This window comes from Onychostoma macrolepis, chromosome 19 (assembly GCF_012432095.1).
Source record: "Onychostoma macrolepis isolate SWU-2019 chromosome 19, ASM1243209v1, whole genome shotgun sequence".
In the NCBI taxonomy this organism is placed as follows: Eukaryota; Metazoa; Chordata; class Actinopteri; order Cypriniformes; family Cyprinidae; genus Onychostoma; species Onychostoma macrolepis.
The window spans coordinates 32,894,283-32,913,807 of NC_081173.1; the positions used below are offsets into that span (position 1 = coordinate 32,894,283).

At 45.1% G+C, this 19,525-nt stretch overlaps 1 protein-coding gene across 1 annotated transcript; it reads left to right on the forward strand.

Moving 5' to 3' along the window:
- Positions 1–318: 318 nt before the first annotated feature.
- Positions 319–18,319, forward strand: LOC131526424 (adhesion G protein-coupled receptor B1-like). The gene is given in 33 exon segments (XM_058754736.1): positions 319–758; positions 2,832–3,680; positions 4,269–4,418; positions 4,874–4,969; positions 5,054–5,218; positions 5,306–5,470; positions 5,581–5,745; positions 5,846–6,010; positions 6,098–6,199; positions 6,310–6,416; positions 6,494–6,688; positions 6,780–6,848; positions 7,500–7,608; positions 7,696–7,839; positions 7,924–7,999; positions 8,825–8,927; positions 9,103–9,146; positions 11,311–11,434; positions 12,398–12,501; positions 13,098–13,200; positions 13,291–13,441; positions 14,185–14,254; positions 14,346–14,412; positions 14,496–14,581; positions 14,668–14,839; positions 14,921–15,016; positions 15,102–15,138; positions 15,270–15,355; positions 15,357–15,905; positions 16,009–16,044; positions 16,133–16,237; positions 16,351–16,401; positions 16,494–18,319. Coding segments are annotated over 32 exon segments (4,602 nt in total). The 5' UTR covers positions 319–758; positions 2,832–2,968; the 3' UTR covers positions 16,692–18,319.
- The last annotated feature ends 1,206 nt before the right edge of the window (positions 18,320–19,525 follow it).

The window sequence follows — 19,525 nt, forward strand, 5'->3', positions numbered from 1 at the left end:
CACTGAATTAAACGTGAATTTAGAAAGACCCAAAAAGTCAAATGCACTCCAATGATCATATCGTTTCGACAGGTTTGATTGATTGTTGATCGTGTAATGTGTGTCAGTGGTATTGATTAGTGTGGGCAAACAGGTGTAATGATGTAACGCTCGCTGTCAGCGAGAGAAAGCGCCGTGAAGTCTCTCTTTCCGGTCCTGCGCTCGTCTGTGCGCACATCAGCGCTCTCCTTCGTCTTTCTGTGTGTCCAGTGCGCGCGCACACACACACACACACACTCTCTCTCCCCCGCGCGCTGTCTCATTCACCGGCGCGCGCGATCCACGCAGGGTGGAGGGGTTTATAAGGCAGCGCGAGGAGGCCACACGCCACTCCGACTCAAACACTTCAGACCACAAGCAGCAAGACTCCGAAGCCGAGAGTACAAGTACCAACCGCGACAGCAGGAAAAGCAGACCGAGAAAAACGAGCCTCCGGAGCTCCGCGTTCGTTCTTTGCCCGTTATTCGCTCGCTTTCACTGGAATACAGAAGCAGCAGAAGCAGCATTAGAAGAGGTTGGTAGTAAACTCTCTGGAGTTTGGTCAGAGTCGCTTTGTGCCGTAGCGCTTGTGGAAGTGAAGTGCACCGAGACTTGGACATCCAGCCCGGGACGTCTGGACGCGTTTTGACCAGTTCCCGCGTCCCAGCATTCCCGCGGAAGACTTTGAGACTGTCGGATGGAGAGCGCTTGTTAGACACGCTAGAGTAACTCAGTAACAGGTAACAGAAGCCGTTTGTTTTTACGCACATGTGATCGATGATGGTCTGCAAACTTGGTTTGGTCAGTGGTGCTTAACTGCCTGATGATGTGCGGTGCGAGGCTGGATGGAGCTCTGCATGCACGGATGGTTCCGAAGAAACGCTCTTGACAGCCGCTGAACGCTTAACTTGTGCCGCTGTCCGCGGTCCTGAAACGCTCTTGACAGCCGCTTCTATAATCTGTTGCTGTGCTACTTGTCTTGTATTTCATTTGTATGTTTCTGTCTTTAATGAAAAGAAGATCGTTTGCCAGTGTATGTGAACTCTTGCAAATGTCTTTTCTTATGAACAGAAGCTTATTTAATGTTTGTGCTTATTTAAGCATGATGAACTCAAAAGCTTAGTGAGTAAAGTATTGACGCAATGCACGAATTTCTACATGCTTTTAGTTCACTTTAGTTGCTTTTAGCATCTGCACCTTAAGTTCTGACTGTAACGCATTTTATAATCAGTCAGTGTTCATGCGCTCTGCATGCTGTGTTTACTTGAAAAGTTGTTGCGCACTGATAATTTCGCTCCTCTTTTCAGAGTTTGGCTGATAGTGTCTGCTCAACTTCTGCACGCTCACGCAGTCATTAGTTTGCACATAGCTAGAAATTAATTTATTTCTTATCTGATCGCATCTCACTGCAAACAGCTTGATTGCTGATTTTGCTGCAATGCATGGTTTAACTGATTTGGCATGTAGATAAAAAAACTCATGAAGTGTTTTTGCAAAGTATTCCTCCTGCAGGTGCATGACATTAATGAGTGTTGTTTGTCAAAGAGTGCGTGTTTGGTCATGCACACAGTGATGGGATGTTTGTGTTATTGTTCTGACAGCACTAGACACACACTGAGATGTCTCAGCAGCAGCTCTGAGCTCACAGATGGCTCCGCGTGTGTTTGGCAGAGCCGTGTGTGTCTCAGACTTTCCCAGGATTAAATACAAAGTGTCTGTGTTTGTTCAGATCAGATACAATCTAACATTCATCCCAGGACCAGACCGGCCAGAGGACATCGAGGGTTAATGAGCGCGCTGGCTTCACTTGCACGGATTCAAAAAAAAAAACTCTGTGCATCTGTCTCTCTCTCCATCTCTGTCTGTCTGTCTCTTTCTCACAGACTTCCTGCTGACTCTACTTCAGCTCTTTCGAAAATCAGCTGTTTCCATAACTACAGATGTAATGTGTAATTTCAACCCCCTGTTTGGGGTATAGAAAGAGGTTGAGTGGCAGAGCTGAAGTACTCTCATTTTCTGTAGAGCTAATAGCTTCCGGTTTCTCAAACTCAGAAAATCAGACATTAGCTGCATTAGTGATGTAACCAAGCAGAGCAACAATTTATCTTATTTTATGCAACAGTTGAGCTTTAGTTTTTCAGTCTCACACTATCAGTTCAGAAAGAGGAAGGTGATGAGGAAGATAAGGGGACATTTTCTTCGAAAAGGACCTCTCACAGCTGCTCTCTCTCTTTCATCTCGCTCCTGAATGAGCGTCTTTGAGCGAAAGAGAGCGAGGTGCCAGAAAACAAGGCAAGTTCTATAATAGAGCGAGGGACTGTGCTTGGAAAGAGAGGGGGTGCAGCTTATAATGCACAAAGATGCTCCACACGTTTCTCGAGCACCTGTAGCTATGGCAACACTAGGGAGGGGGCATGTGTTCCTGCAGAAATATCCTGCTCTCTCGCTGTGAGAATCTTTCCAGCGCTGAACTTTCGTGGGTGCGAGCTGAGTCTTCGTGGACGTCAGTTTGACGCAATCGGCTCTGCCACGTGTGAAAGCGTGGGCAGGAGAGAACGAGAGAGCGATGCGGAGAGAGATTCCTGTGAAGGGCACTGTAATTATAGTCTGAGTGTAATGGCAGCGCGCGCATTAGCAGCAGCGCTCTGACAGGGCTCTTTCGAATGCACACTAATGCTAATGGAGGGTACAGCTCTTGACTACAGATATGATTCAGATGGCAGACCTGTTCCAGTATGATAATTACAATGACTGCCGCGCTATGATTGACAGGTGCTAACTCTGAGCCCCTTCTGTTTCTTGTTTTCCCACAGATATGTCCCCTTCAATCTAGTGAAGAATCAAACCCTCCATCCGCATTTATCGTAGTGAACACATCAAACCCCTGCCAGATCAAAGAAGCCCAGTTAACTCCTATCGAAGGGTCCACTCGTCCTCCTGAAGCGAGAACATGGAGCGGCGGTTCGTCTCATTGGCGCTGTGCGCTTGCATGTGCGTGATGTTCACCCCGAGTATCTCAACTCCCTCCGGGCCGGCATCTGCCACCTGTGCCACGCTGGAGCAAAGCCGTTTCTTCGGTGTGTTCTCCTCTAAGTCCGCCCTGCCATCATCGCCGTGCTCCTGGACCCTGCAGAACCCCGATCCTCGCCGCTACACCGTCTACATGAAGATCACCAAGCCTACCGAGTCCTGCACCCCACGACAGATCCGGACCTTCCAGTTCGACTCGTTCCTGGAGACCTCTCGCACATACCTGGGCATGGAGAGCTTCGACGAGGTGGTCCGACTGTGCGACGCTTCCTCCGCGGTGGCCTACCTGGAGTCCAGCAAACAGTTCCTGCAAGTGCGGAAGGTGATGCCACATCTGGGTGTGGAGCCCGTGGAGGAAGACGAAGGGAACGATGAAGGCAGCCAGTTCAACGCCGAGTTTCTAGTCGTGGGGAAGAGGAACCCAAGCATGCCAGCCTGCGAGATGCTGTGTCAATGGTTGGAAGACTGCCTGGCCACCAGCACACATGGAAACCCCTGCGGCATCATGATGACCCCCTGCCAGTGCTGGGAGCCGCCCAAGAGGAGGACAGGTGGCTGCTACAGGGGCGGAGTCTACACCGAGAAGTGCTCGCCCAACGCTAGAGACAGCAACCGCGACACCGAGATCATGAGTAAGTGTGTGAAATGCAAGGTTCATTCCAGCACTCAAAATTGTATGCTCTCCTAAAAGAGAAAAAAGCGTCTATCGATGTGGTTCTGCGGGAGCAGCTGCTCTATAGCCGCGCTCCCCAAGCCTCCGTTAAAGCAATCAATGCCCTGTGCTTGAAGTTGTCATAGCAACCCGCCGGGCTCCAAAAGCACCACATCCAAAGAGCGCCTCGGGTATAAGAGGCAGTTCACCCTTTAAAACTGACGTCTCATGTGGTGTCCTGGCATTTGGCCTTCAAAGCTTCTTTTTGTTTAGAAAAGGTTCAATAGCGCTTGTTTGTCTAAGAGACTTTTTCGCCCTGCTGTTATGAAGGCCAGCATCAAACCTACATTTATGACAAAACAATGCCACATCGATTGTCAATAAGCTGATTTGACGCCTCTATTATGCCCCTGAAGTTTGCATGCAGGTACCATAGCTGACCAGCAGATGTCAACAGCGTTATCATGACTCATTCACAGTGAATGTCCACCTCTTCAGCATTACTCACCCACCATGTGCACTTAACAGACGTGATGTGATGAGGCATTTCTGTGTGATGTGTTTGCAGAAGGCTGGAACGGGTGGGGCCGCTGGTCCGAGTGCAGTAACGAGTGCGGCGGCGGAGTCCAGGTGCGCAGCCGTGCGTGTCAGCCTGAGGATGGTGTCTGTGAGGGCGTCGTAGAGGAGGGACGGGCCTGCAACCCTCAGCCCTGCATCGGTCAGTTCCACCTCCATAAATGTGACCCTGGAGCACAAAACCAGTCATAAGGGTCAATTATTTTTTAAATTGAGATTTATACATCATCTGAAAGCTGAATAAATAAGCTTTCCATTGATGTATGGTTTGTTAGGATAGGACAATATCTGGAATCTGAGGGTGCAAAAAATATATATATATATTGAGGAAATCACCTTTAAAGTTGTCCAAATTAAGTTAAAAATTAAGTTTTGATATATTTACGGTAGAAAATTTACAAAATATCTTCATGGAACGTGATCTTTACTTAATATCCTGATGATTTTTGGAATAAAAGAAAAATGGATAATTTTGACCCATACAATACCCGTGCTACTTATGACTGCTTTTGTGCTCCAGGGTCACCGATGTGCACCGCAGTGAATGCACGAGCATGTTGTCTGATCTTACATGTGGCTTTGCATTGATTTGTGCAGGTCAAGTACGACAGAGAAGTCAAGGTCTGCGTTCCATCATCGGCCAGCGGCGTGATGCTGATGGCACCGTCATGGCAAACCAGGCCCCTCAGAAAGGTGTGTGTCTCTCTTGCAACACTAGAAAGCAGTCTGGAAGTTGTGGAAGTGTTGTGCTAAATCAAACTCTTTGTTATGCTGCAGAAGAGGTCCAGCAGGACACGTGGTCTTCATGGGCTGTGTGCTCTGTGAGTTGTGGTGAAGGCTTGCAAACTCGCACACGCTCCTGCATGACGTCTACTTACAGCACCCAGTGCACCGGCCCTTTGAGAGAGAACCGACCCTGCAACAACACCGCCGCCTGCCCAGGTACTGCAGCTCACATACATACAATGCCTGCATTCATTTCTCTGGGTCCTGGAATTGAGGGATTGATTAGGGATGGTGTGTTTGCAGTGAACGGAGCGTGGGACGAATGGGCTCCCTGGAGTTTGTGCTCGTCCACATGCGGCCGTGGATACCGTGAACGTGTCCGTACCTGCAAACAGCCTAAGCACGGCGGAGAACCCTGCCGCGGACCTGTCAAACAGACCAAGTTCTGCAACATCGCTGTCTGCCCAGGTCAGTCGACCGACCGCTATTCCAGATCTCAACACCAGATGGCACTGTTCACCACAATAACACATGACTTCTTATTTGTTCAATAATAACTGTCTTTCCTGTCTCCGTAGTTGACGGCTCCTGGAACGAGTGGTCCGCATGGACTCCTTGCTCTGCCTCTTGCTCTAATGGCACGATGCACAGAACTCGTGAGTGTAACGGCCCCTCGTACGGAGGCTCGGAGTGCAGAGGAGAATGGCAAGAAACCACCAACTGCTTCCTCAAAGACTGCCCAGGTACAGTTTTCCTGCCCAAATGTTTGCTAATGCATGCTCCCTAAATGGTTCTGCGTAAGTGTTTTTATGAAAGATACTCAAGTGTGTTGTCGCCCTCTAGTGGACGGGAGATGGCTGTTGTGGAGCTCATGGGGCAGTTGCAGCAAGTCCTGCGGTGGAGGCCATCAGCTCAGACAGAGAGTGTGTGAAGGACCTTTCTTTGATGGAGAGCCATGCATCGGAGATAAATCAGAACTGCGAAACTGCAACGAGAAGCGCTGCCCAGGTGAGAGCTCAAACCAGATGTCGTACTTCATTCATGCACCAGTTTTGAGGCAGCTTCTTTAAGGCCTTATAAAAATGTGTCTCGCAGAACCTCACGAGATCTGTGGAGAAGAGAACTACGGCAGTGTGGTGTGGAAGAAAACGCCCGCGGGCGACACGGCTGCTGTGTCCTGCCCTTCTGATGCCACAGGTACTGATCTGAGCTCTCAGTCGCCCGGTGCTCCGGTTTCGAATGTGGGTCACGGCCTGATTTTAATGAAAGAGACAGTGCATTAACCCTGCTCTCCCCGACTCCTGCAGGCCTGATCCTGCGCAGATGCACTCTGGACGCTGTAGGTCTAGCCTTCTGGGAGAGCCCAACTCACGTCAAATGCATCTCCAAGGAATTCCAGGACATCCAGACCCTGGTAAGCTCCATCCACTCGTACTTCATGCTGGCATAAAGGCTTCAGAACTGGATTCTCAAGCGTGCTTCTCCCTGCAGATGCGTGATCACGTGACTCGGTCTCAGAGCGGTCAGCTGGTGGACGGCGTGTCTGAGGTGCTGTCTAAAGTGAGGATGGTGTCGACAGATAACATGAAGTACAGCGGTGACCTTCTGGCTGTGATGGAGGTCCTGAGGAACAGCACGGAGATCTTCAGAGGCTCAAAGATGAGCCTGAGCAATGCAGATGTGGAGGTACGCAAAACCAAAGCGCTCAACGACGATGGGAAATAAGTGTATGTGATAGAGACACTGATCTGATAACATTGATTTGTTTGACCCACAGAATTACGCCCACACCATCAGTAACTTACTGCAGGAGACACACAAAGAGAAATGGGGCGAAGCTCAACTGGTGAGTGTGTGTGTGTGTGTGTGTGTGTGAAGTATGTGTCCTCACACATGCACATTGTGTCTTCATACCAGAAAAGAGAAATAAAGAAGCAGAGAAATCGAGCGCACCCACATGGCAATCTGCGACAGCAGACACGCGCCTACACACACACGTCAGCTGATGAATCAGTCATCAGACCATCAGAGGAAGAACTGAGAGATTCTCTGGGTGTTTTTAGAACATCTTATTTTAGTACTATTTATACACTATTACAGTATTTATGAATCATTTTAATTAGCTTTTTTATATTTACATTGAGCTTAAATGTATATGTATTTATATTACACACACACACACACACACACACACACTCTAACACTAGCACTCTCATTTGTAAGTCGCTTTGGATAAAAGTGTCTGCTGCATGCCTAAATGTAAATACATATGTTATTATTATTGTATTTGATTCATATGCAATTTCAGCTTTAGTTTAGTACTTAAATTTAATAAATTACATTTATTTTATTTCAGTTACTTGCCACGACAAAACAAGTTTTTTAAGTTTTTCATCTAATATTTGAATTTCATTTTATTTGAACTTTATTTCAATGAAAGAAAGTGATTTTATAATAGTTTCCGTGTGCAATAACAGTGCTTTTCGCTCTGCTGCAGATGGGTGCAAACATCAAGGAATTCTTCAGTCTGATCGAGGACTTCATTGACATGATCGGACGTCAGATGAGAGATTTCCAGGACATCTACGAGGTCACCGACAATCTTGGTGAGTGTGAGACGGGTCAGGAGTACGAGGCAGCAGGTGGATATATGAGTGTGTGTTTCTGACTGTGGTTTCTGACCGTCTCTTCAGAGCTCAGCGTCCAGAAGCGTCCTCGCACCATGACCTCTGATGTGACCTTCCCCCTGAAGGGCTGGCGCGGGATGATCGACTGGGTCCGCAACTCAGAGGAGAAAGTCACAGTGTCCCGCAGCGCTCTGAGTCTAGACGTGCCAGGTACACACCACACACACACACACACACATTCTGACGTGTGTTTGGTGTGTAAGGAGACTAATGTGGCTCTGAATGTGTGTGTAGATGCTGAGCAGAGCACTGGGTTTGTCACCGGGATCGTTCTCTACAGAAATCTGGCTCCCATCCTGTCCTTCCAGAGGTACAAGAGATCAAACAATGCTTGCATTCTGCTGACAACTTCATATCAATTTCCTGATGAAACTCAAATGTTATGTTTTTTGCTAAATGTGACCCTGCAGCACAAAAGCAGTCATAAGCAGCAGCTATATTTGTAGCAATAGCCAACAATACATTGTATGGGTCAAAATTATACATTATTCTTTTATGCTGAAAATCATTAGGATATTAAGATCATGTTCCATGAAGCTAGTTTGTACATTTCATACTGTAAATACATAAAAACTTCATTTTTGATTAGTAATATGCATTGCTAAGAACTTCATTTGAACAACTTTAAAGGTGATTTTCTCAATATTTAGATTTTTTTGCTCCCTCAGATTCCAGATTTACAAATAGTTGCATCTCAGACAAATATTGTCCAACAAACCATACATCAATGGACAGATTATTTATTCAGCTAATTAAAAAAAATTGACCCTTATGACTGGTTTTGTGGTCCAGGGTCACAAATAATCAGTTCCTTACAAAGAGATAAAATGCAGATTACAACATTCACTAATCTTAAGAAATATTATTTTATTCAGTTTGCTATATTTTATGGAATTGCTATATTTATTCTATTTATTTATTCAGTTTATTTTGTTTGATTTAATTCATGATTTTTATTCGTTATTTATTTTACGTATGCAATTTTATTGTTTTTATTAAAACATGTGGCGTTAGAGCAGATAGTGAAGGAAAATCGAGATTAGTGATGAGTTTGAAATGCGTCTGAACTCTTGACTGATGTGCACCTGATCAATACGAGTGATTCTGACCGATCAATCGTCTCCTTCTCCCTTAGCAACAGCACGCTGCTCAACTCAAAGGTCGTCACGGTAACGGTGAAGCCCAACCCTGGCTTCCTGTCTGCACCTGTTGAGATCAACTTCCCTCACCTGCACAATGTGAGTCGCCATGGAAACCAGAGAGCAGATGCTGGTTCATTGCTCATTCTGTTCTGAACGTGTGTGTGTGTGTGTGTGTGCTAGTTGAAGACTATGGAGGAAGTGACATATGACACAGATCAAACTCCCTCTAACCAGACCTCTCACGCCCGTCTCTCTCTCTCTCTCTCTGCAGGGCACTGTGAACGAGACCTGCATCGCCTGGGACGAGAGCGAGAGGTGGGTGGAACGCTTGTGATTCTGTGTGTGTGTGTGTGTGTGTGTGTGTGTTGTCACAGCTCTAAAGGTTACACACTCTCTCCTGCCCTCAGTACAGTGTGTCATCTCCACACCTCCCTGACAACCGCTAATCATATGCAAATGAGTCTCCGCCCCCTTACACACATCACTTATGACCTCATGAATATTCACAGAACATTCAAAACCTTCAATGGCTCTTTTCACCATCCACTGCCCACACAAACACTCACACACACACACACACACACACTCTCACACTCACTCACTCACTCACACTCACACACACACACACACACACACACACACATACACACACATACACACACACACTTCTGAACAAAGATGGGAACCTTGTTCTCTTTTTTAAATCAAAGCATTCAGATCTCTGAACTCCATCCAGCTATTAGTATCAAAAATTTATATTTTTATATTTTACAAATGTTCATTCAAACAATATTCCATTAGTGTATTTACACGGAATGTTCTGGCAGGATTCTCTCAAAATTATGAACAAATGTTCTTCCAGTAACATTATTAGAGTGTTTGTTCAAAGCTAGTTCAGTCTTTAATATTGTTCTCAAAAATGTTTATACATTGTTCATGGAACATTTTTCTGAAACATTTTAGTTGGACATTTGTGTAATGTTTTTTTGTAAACACTCTTATATGCTACTTGTTTCAGAGAACATTTAAAAGTAAAGTTTGCATAAGGTTTGCAGAATTATAAAATTAAACATTCCCTTAGTGTTTTCTCTTAACGTTCACATAACCAAGAGAAAAACGTTTTTAAAAAATAGATGTTTGGAACATTCTAAGAATGTTGTCAGAATATTAGCAGAACGTTTTTAGAACATATTTCTGGTAGCACAGGATCGACCAATCAGCATCCAGAACCACAGCTATCCGTGACACTGGTGTGATTGTGCGATGGAGGAGTCTGTGTCTCTCACAGGACATGAGCTCAACCACCTGCCATCAGACCCGTGCCAAACACACACACACACACACCGAGACAGAGAGAGAGAACGAGTTGTGTTTCTAGTGTGTGAAGATCTTTTGAAATACTGTCAAGAACATCAGGACTTTACTGGCAGGAATGATTTACATTTGTGCATTTAACTGATGCAACTTACAAGAGAAGAACAAAGCAATTCATCACAGTTTACATGCAGTATTGCCAAATACACACTATACCCACAGAAATCAAAGCAAATAAATAAGAGGCCTGTAATGCCACTAAAAATAATCAAAATGACATTTGTGCATGAGGAATATTTACTGTCTTTCAGACTAAGCATTGCTTTTTGAGCATGCAGTGATTCAATGAAAACCTTTCAGTGATCAATTGTTCAAAGAAGCATGTTCACTTACTGTGAAGAATATTTTAAGAAACAGAGGAACCTTTTTCCAATATAAAGAAGCTTTAGTGTTTCCATGGATGGTGAAGGTTCATGCATCGATGGCAGTAAAGAACCATTATATTTATTGTAAAATCAAAGAAGATACCATGATAGAAATACCTGCAGTTTCATGTGAATAACACAACTTATGTGTCCCTGCAGCACAGAAGCAGTCATAAGCAGCACAGCTATATCTGCAGCAATAGCCAACAATACATTGTATGGGTCACAATTATACATTTTTCTTTTATGCCAAAAATCATTAGGATATTAAGATCATGTTCCATGAAGATATTTAGTAAATGTCCTACCGTAAATATATCAAAACTTCATTCTTGATTAGTAATATGCATTGCTAAGAACTTCATTTGAACAACTTTAAAGGTGATTTTCTCAATATTTAGATTTTTTTGCTCCCTCAGATTCCAGATTTTCAAATAGTTGTATCTCAGCCAAATATTGTCCAACAAACCATACATCAATGGAAAGATTATTTATTCAGCCTTCAGATGATGCATAAATCTCAATTTAAAAAAAAAAAATTACCCTTATGACTGGTTTTGTGCTCCAGGGTCACACATATCTGAGAGCATCACTGTACTGTGGTCTGGAGTGTGTGTGAGTGAGTCTGGGAGAGCTGCTCTGCTGCTGAGTGTGTGTGTGTGTGTGTGTGTGTGTGTGTGTGCGGGTTTTCTTCTTCTTTTGACTGTATCTAACGCTTGTGTGTGTGTGTGTGTGCGCAGCGCGTCTCTGCTCGGCTCCTGGTCCGCGCGCGGCTGCAGATCGGTGGCGCGCGACTCCAGCACCACATGCGTGTGTGACGGACTGTCCACCTTCGCCGTGATCGCAAGACCGAACCCCGATCCGGTAAGTGTCCGATCATCACCGGACCGTCTGTGTGTGTGTGTGTGTGTGTGTGTGTGTGTGTGTGTGTGTGAGAGAGTGAAAATGAAGCGATGCTGCCGTTAACCGAATAGCGTTTATCACAGCCTCGTTCATCATCGATCATCGAGTGATCGGATCTGATTGTCTTTCATGTGAGTTCAGTCTTTATCTATCGACGGTTTGATTGACAGCTAATATAGATGATGCGCTGTTGTGATCGATTGCTTCTCATTACGACATCAAATCCTCTTCAGGAATCTGATGATCGATCATGGATCCGATTGTTTTTAATCACGTATTTCTTCGGTGCTTTAATGCGTTCGTGTGATCGGCATCGTTGTTTTTGCTCTTTTTTGGCGCAGAAGCAGTTGCCATGGCAACCGCATCCGCAGCCCCGCGCAGTTATTATCAGCACCAGAGAAAAAAAAAAAAAAAGCCCTGCATTGAAACGCAACGCGACGCGTCCAAACACAACGCTTCCGTTTGCAATCACATAAGCTGTTTGGACGCATCGCGTCGCGCAGTGCAAGCGGGTTTAAAATACCTGTTACATACCTTCAGTGTGTGTGTGTGTGTCTTTAGAGAGGAAATATGATGATGTATTTGATTCTGCAAGGGCAAATGAAGGTGGAAAGCAGCTCGTAATGTAACACACTCATACTGTGGTGTGTGAAGTGTGTAACACTTATAATTTCAGAGGTGAAAATTCTCCACCTGCAGGACACACACACACACACACACACCTGTCGTCGTTTAGCTGTGCTAATGTGGAGCAGCAGTGAAGGAATGTGGAACGTCTCTCTCACCTTCAGCTCTCCTTCACATCAGCTGCCCTGTTTCTGCCAGTCATTCCATCCAGAGGGAGCTCTGCGTGTGTGTGTGTGTGTGTGTGTGTGTGTGTGTGTGTGCACGCATTGACACTAATGTTACCGTGTTTCTTCACAGAACATGGATAAGTCTCTGTTGCCGTCGGTTACAATGATTGTGGGATGCGGGGTGTCGTCCCTCACCCTCCTCCTCCTCATCATCATCTACGTCTCTGTGTGGAAGTAAGAAACTTACCATAATGCTTGATTTACTGATTGATTGATGATTAATTCAATTGCTGTGTGGTTTATTAATTGGTTGCATCAAAAAGGATGCACTGCCAACGTTTTCATGTTATGTTATGAACCCATAAATTAGATGTTCACTACCTAATTGTGTATTTTTACATTTATACAGTAAAATAAGTCTAGAAATATGTGTATTTTGGTAGCACTTTATTTTAAGAACCAGTTTACAGTATTAACTAGCATGCATATTGCTAGCATATTGGCTGATTATTAGTACTTATAAAGCGTAGTTAATAGTTAGCAAAATAATGCAAATTTGACCTTAAAATAAAGTGTGACCAAAACATAAAATAAAAATATTACGAACTAAAAAGCCATTAATCTCATCATTAAAGACCAGAATAAAACTACAATTGTGTCAAATTCTGTATTGTATCTATTTTGTTAGAATAATTTGGTTTTATTTTTATCTATTTCCCATTTTTAAATATTTAAATATGGATATGTATCTCTAAACTTTTTCTCAGACCCCAATCTGAAAAGCCCTGGTTTGGTTGATTGAATTTTATTAATTGATTTTTTTTTCTCAGGTACATCCGTTCCGAGCGCTCAGTGATCCTGATCAACTTCTGTCTGTCAATCATCTGCTCCAATGCCCTGATTCTGATCGGTCAGACGCAAGCACGCAACAAGGTATAAACCCGAGCCTGAAGCTGACCGCTCGCAGCTCACATCAGCTCCGATGACAAACGGCTCACCTCTCGTTCCATCTGTCTCTCGCAGGTCATGTGTACGTTGGTGGCAGCGTTCCTGCATTTCTTCTTCCTGTCCTCGTTCTGCTGGGTCCTGACGGAGGCGTGGCAGTCCTACATGGCCGTTACGGGCCGCCTGCGGAACCGCATCATCCGCAAACGCTTCCTGTGTCTGGGATGGGGTGAGTGTGTGTGCCGCTGTTGACAGTGTTGGGGAACGCATTACAAGTAACGCGAGTTACGTAAAGTAAAGTACTAGTAAAGTAACGCATTACTTTTTAATTGAGAAGGAAATATCTGAGTTACTTTTTCAAATAATTAACTCCAGTTCCTGTGTTCACAATCAATAAAAACAGTCAAATTCAGAATATTATACAAACCTGCAATAATTAAATATGTTAAATAAAACAAATATAATTTATGTATTTAATCCCATTTTATTAACTGATGTCTTTGTTGCTGACGTCCGATGATCCACTCCAGCCATACTAAGCAGAAATAACACATTTGTGTTTGATTTTATAGTGTTGAACTTTATTCTCCTGCGTCATATTCTTCATGTGATTAGTTTGAGCTGCACCCTCTACTGTACAGACGTGAATCTACATTTCCTTCAGCCTGAGGCGTATTCACTTCACTTTTACATTTTACATCAGCATTTACATTTGTAAAAGAAGAACTTTTAATATTAAAAACAAACAAGCAAGCCCTGCCCAGATTTAAAAAGTAACTCAAAAGTAATGTAACGCATTACTTTCCATAAGAAGTAACTAAGTAATGTAGTTAGTTACTTTTTTAGGGAGGAACGCAATATTGTAATGCATTACTTTTAAAAGTAACTTTCCCCAGCACTGGTTGTTGATTCTGGAGAGTGTCACGTGACTCGTGTGACGGGGTGTTTAACTCTCTCTGGACTCTCTCTCAGGTCTGCCTGCTTTAGTCGTCGCCATTTCGGTCGGCTTCACCAAAGCCAAAGGTTACGGCACCGTCAACTAGTGAGTATTTCCAAATCTTGTTTCCCATCTTTCTCTTTCCATCTGTGTCTTTGTGAGTTTAACACTGGTGTTTCTTCTTCTTTCTCCGCAGCTGTTGGTTGTCTCTTGAAGGCGGTCTCTTGTACTCGTTCGTGGGTCCGGCGGCTGCTGTCGTTCTGGTGAGGAGCCTCTCATGGTCACTGCATGATCGACCGCATGTGCAGTGTTGAGCCTTCACTGACGTCTCTCTGTGTGTTTTCAGGTCAACATGGTGATTGGAATTCTGGTTTTCAACAAGCTTGTGTCCAAGGACGGCATCACAGATGTTAAGCTGAAAGAGAGGGCTGGGTAAGAAATACTGTACACACCCCTGATTAAACACCATTCACACTGAAGAGTCTGGAGCGTGTTGTATTAAATGCACTGTCCTGCAGGGCGTCGCTGTGGAGCTCCTGTGTGGTTCTCCCTCTTCTCGCACTGACGTGGATGTCTGCCGTGTTGGCCATGACGGACCGCCGCTCCGCACTGTTCCAGATCCTCTTCGCTGTCTTCGATTCTCTGGAGGGATTCATCATTGTCATGGTGCACTGCATCCTGCGCAGAGAGGTCAGTACGCTCACAATCAAAGCACATGTGCGTTTAACGTGTGTTTGAGTGTGCCTGAGCTCATAAATGTGTGTTTTTCAGGTTCAAGAGGCGGTGAAATGCCGTGTGGTAGACCGCAAAGATGATGGGAATGGCGATTCTGGCAACTCCCTGCAGAACGGCCACACGCAGCTCGTGGTGAGTCTGCATGCAAGTATTCTCATGCATTTTACATTTTAACAACGGCATTTATAAATCAAATTTATTTATTTCTTGTGTGCAGTCTGACTTTGAGAAGGACGCCGACTCAAACCGACCAGGTGAGCATATAAACAAAAGATCGCCACATTCATATTACAATAGAACGGTGGTGTCCAAACCTGTTCCTGGAGAGTTTATCCAAGGCTTATCCATGCCTCATGATCTGACCTGCCTCTTTGCCTCCCTTCAGGTGGAATGAAGAGCTCCTCCGAGGAGAAGATGCCCCCTCCACAGATGCCCCTGCCCCTCGGCCCGAATTTCCACACCCTTCCGTCCAAACCCCAGCGGAAAGAGCCACATTCCCCCTGTCCCTGAGTACTCCAGCCACACGCTCACCCTGCGGAGAGAGAAAGGTCGCGGAGTCGACCCATCCTGCGGCAAACCTGTGTACGTGTGCGACAGCGAGCTCTTCAAGCAGCTGGATGCCGATCTGGCTCTCGCTCAGGCCGAGAGCGTCTGTCCAGATGGGAGCGGTTATGTGCTCCTGCCCAACACCACCTCCACCCTCCGTGCCAAACCCAAGGACGACTCCATCAGCTCCAGCAAGTACAACATCAGCACCGAGCTCCCGCAGGCCCGTCTCATGCATCTGAGTGGAACCTACGCCGAACCGCAAGCCGCCTACGCCGTCAAGACTCTCCCCGCCGACCGCGTCAGCGTATCATATTCTGAGCGAGACTCGCCCATTCAGAACATCCACAACATCTCCAGCGAGAGTCATGTGACCAGCAGTCTGGGCGACACGTTCGACTCTATGAACTCCATGATGTCCAAGAGCGAAACCATCTCCACCTTGTCCATGAGTTCTTTGGAAGTCAGCGAGGGGGTAAGAAACAACACTAACTCTTCCTTGAACACTGCATCTGATGAATTCCGCAATGTACGTGATACTAAAGTTTGCTGTCGCTCTCTCTGTTTAACTCTCACAGAGGCAGAAATCCCGTTACGCAGAACTGGATTTTGAGGTAATTACTCACTGTTTTCCACTGTATAGTTACAAGAATTTAAATTGATAACAGTGCAGCTCTAACCGTTCCGTTCTCTATCATGTAGAAAATCATGCACACACGGAAACGCCATCAGAACATGTTCCAGGACCTCAATAGGAAGGTGCATCACGCTGAGAAGGACAGGGAGTCACCGGCATCCGACAGCAAGGTGAGCCGCCAAACTAGACTCTCATGTGTGGAATTGATCAGGGCAGCCATAATTTACTTACTCGCTTACCCTGGTCGTTCGGTCTTTAGAGTAATGCTCTCTTCTCTCTGCAGTCCGTCAGATGGAGCGTATCCTCCGCTGGAAGCGACAAGACAAACCACAGCGTAAGTGTCTCGATCTTTCGACTGCATGTGAAGGACGTTTTCTCATTCCCAACTGCAGGGTCTCTAACTCTGTTCCCTATGTCTCTTTCCAGGATAAGCAGCAGGGAGCAATGGATCGGTCCTGGGAGAGCATGAGCAGGTCACAGGCATCTCCTCCTGCCTGGGTCCGGAAGGACATGGAGCCGTTGCAGGCGTCTCCTCTGGATCTCCAGGGCGTGGAATGGGAGAAGGCCGGAGCGACCATCCCTCTGGTGGGCCAAGATATCATCGACCTGCAGACAGAGGTGTGAGGGCACAGCGTTTAACCCTGAACACCTCGGTCTGCTTTTGATTTGGGAAAGAGAGCGGAAATGAAGGGATGAGCATGCAGAGGGCAGAGAGGTATAGAGGAACCCGAGAGGGGAGCGCTGTACCCGTCTGTCATTTGAATATGTGTCTCTCCGGCTTCAGAAGTAGCTCTCAGCTCAAGATGTCACTGACCTCAGTCATTAGAAGGCGTCTGAACAGGGAGAAAGGTTTTCCGAACTCCGTGCATGGAGAGATTCCGGTTGGTTCATCGAGAGCTTTTCCCAACACGCTTCCATCTGGTCCAGGAGGTGGTGTGGACGCCCGCCTGTGCCCTTTCATTTTTCCGCAATTCCGTTTTGGAATGTTGCGAATCTTCCCGCAGGAGGGTCGACCGCTTTCTTGGCTGCTCGAGTTTGGCCCTTGGCAGCCCCTTCCAGAGCGTTTCCTTTGGTCAAGAGGCTGATGTCTCCCATGAGCCTCTAGGGGTTGTTAGCTGTGCCGAATGGACACAGATGAACTGCCGTCGCTGTGGTCTTTGTTTTTAGCACTTTGCGTGAAGCATTTCTGGACGCTTCCATCAAACTTTGGGGAAATAATTGAACTGAAAACCTGAAAAAGACTATAAAGAGCTGAGCATTTACTTTCCATGATTCCTCTGTTGTTATTGTAACGAGTTATTATTATGAATGTCATTTATTTGTTCTTATGATCATGTTATGATTTTGATGATCGTGTTTCTCCTCTTGTCTACACACCTGTGTTCATCGAGGTTTAATTTTAAGTATGAAACCGTCCGTTCATTCCCAAAGCATCAGCAGGATGAAATATCCCAGCACGAGCAGCTGAAATATTCTCAGCATTCTGGGTGATTAAGTTGGAGCAGCAGTGACTGTGTAGCCTTGGACTCTTTGAGGACGAGCTGTTGTTTCCTCCTCCACTCCATTGGATCAGACCACTGTGTTCCCTCCATTCCCACCAGCGGCTCTTTCTACGGCCTTGTGAATGAACCCCCAGCACACGTTATGGGCTCCTGCCCACCTGTGAACTTCCGCAGCGCCGGCGGGAGAGATTCCCAGTGCAGTAGTTATGCCAAACAATAGACTGGCATCAGTGCAATATGAGGACAGATGCTTGATGTCCAAGCAGGATTGACATTAGAATCTTAACAGGTTTTTGTTAACCATTTTCAGAGTTTTATATCGTCTTTATAGAGCATATAGAAACCTTTATGACTACACTGTTCACGGACTATATTAGCTATTGAACGAGAAGGACAAAACAAGACATTGTGTCTTGCTGCTAAAAGAACTTTCAGGAAAGAAAAATATGATATCAGAGTAATAGCCTAGAGATATATCTGACTGTGCTTCAGGAAAATGCCCTAGAGTTTTTTACTTGATTCCTCCAAATTGGCGAGACACTGAACCCTCGGTCGTCTGTAGGGTCTCTTGTTTTATAAACCTGTTCGTCTCTGTGTGTGTGCCGATATCCTTCCTCGCGTCTCTATGTTCGCGTGAGGTTTCCGATGTATGTCTGAATCTCCAGCACCACAGTCTCTGTGTATTTCACTTCCTCTTGTGATTGTACAGTTTTAAGAAAAATAGGCGAAGGTGTCTCATTTCTAATAAAATAAAAGTACTAAAAATTACAATGTCTGTTCTTTACTTTCCTGAATGAAAATCATGTGTGCACTACTAGCAGCACCAAACAGAGCTGGAAATTAATAACTGTTGGGTTTCCTGAACACTCCCCCTCCACCTTTCATTGGTCAGTCAAACATCTCAGTCCCGCCCCAAACTCACATGATTGGTCGAGTCAGAAGTTGAGATATTGGGCATCTGAAACAAACAGATCAATGTTCTGATAGCATCAAATTACCAAGGACTGACTCCGAACATGAAACTGATACCCCAAACAACACATGCTACAGCTTTAATCACAGTAGTTTAGGGACAATAAGTAAGATGTCTTGTTTTCTTGCCTAATGTCTTTTTATGAGTAAATTTAAATGATCATCATCAATTTCAAAAGAGTTTCCAATTATTTTCCCCAAAAGGCCTGTTTCCATTTGGTCTATATATGTGCAAAACTTTACACAGCAGCAGAATAAAACAAATGACTAACCTACCTATAATTTGGTCATTAGCATCAGGCTCTTTCTTTCAGGAAATGAGTCTGTTTGGACACAGCAGGCGTGTTCAGCTCATTACGGATAAAACAAAATTTCCTTTGTTTTTAGGATCTCTATTAATATAAGAGAGCGAAAAATGACCTGAACTGCTGGACATCGCAACGTTAATTGCATTTAATTATAAAACAGGCTATGGTGTTCTGAATAGTTCTTATAGGGTGTTCTGAGTGGTTGCTATGTAGTTGCAAGGGTGTTTTGAGTAATTGGTATTTCTAGAGTGTTCTTGTTGCCTGCTATATAGTTGCTAAGGTGTTGCAAGTGGTTGCTATGTGATTGCTAGGGCGTTCTGAGGGGTTGCTATGCAGTTGCTAGAGTGTTCTTTGTGGTTGCTATATTGTTGCTAGGGTGTTCTGAGTAGTTGGTATTCCTAGAGTGTTCTTGTTGCATTCTATAGTTGCTAAGGTGTTCTAAGTGGTTGCTATGTAGTTGCTAGGTTGTTCTGAGTGGTTGCTATGTAGTTGCTAGGGTGTTCTGGTGGTTGCTATGTGGATGCTAGGCAGAAGGCAGAAATTAAGACACACCATATGAATGATTACAGAATTTTCATTTTCATTCATGAAGTATTCCTGTAATGATGGTGAAGTGATTATGATGAAGGTGATGCTGATGTTGATCTATTCTTCTCATCTATCACCCTCTCCATAT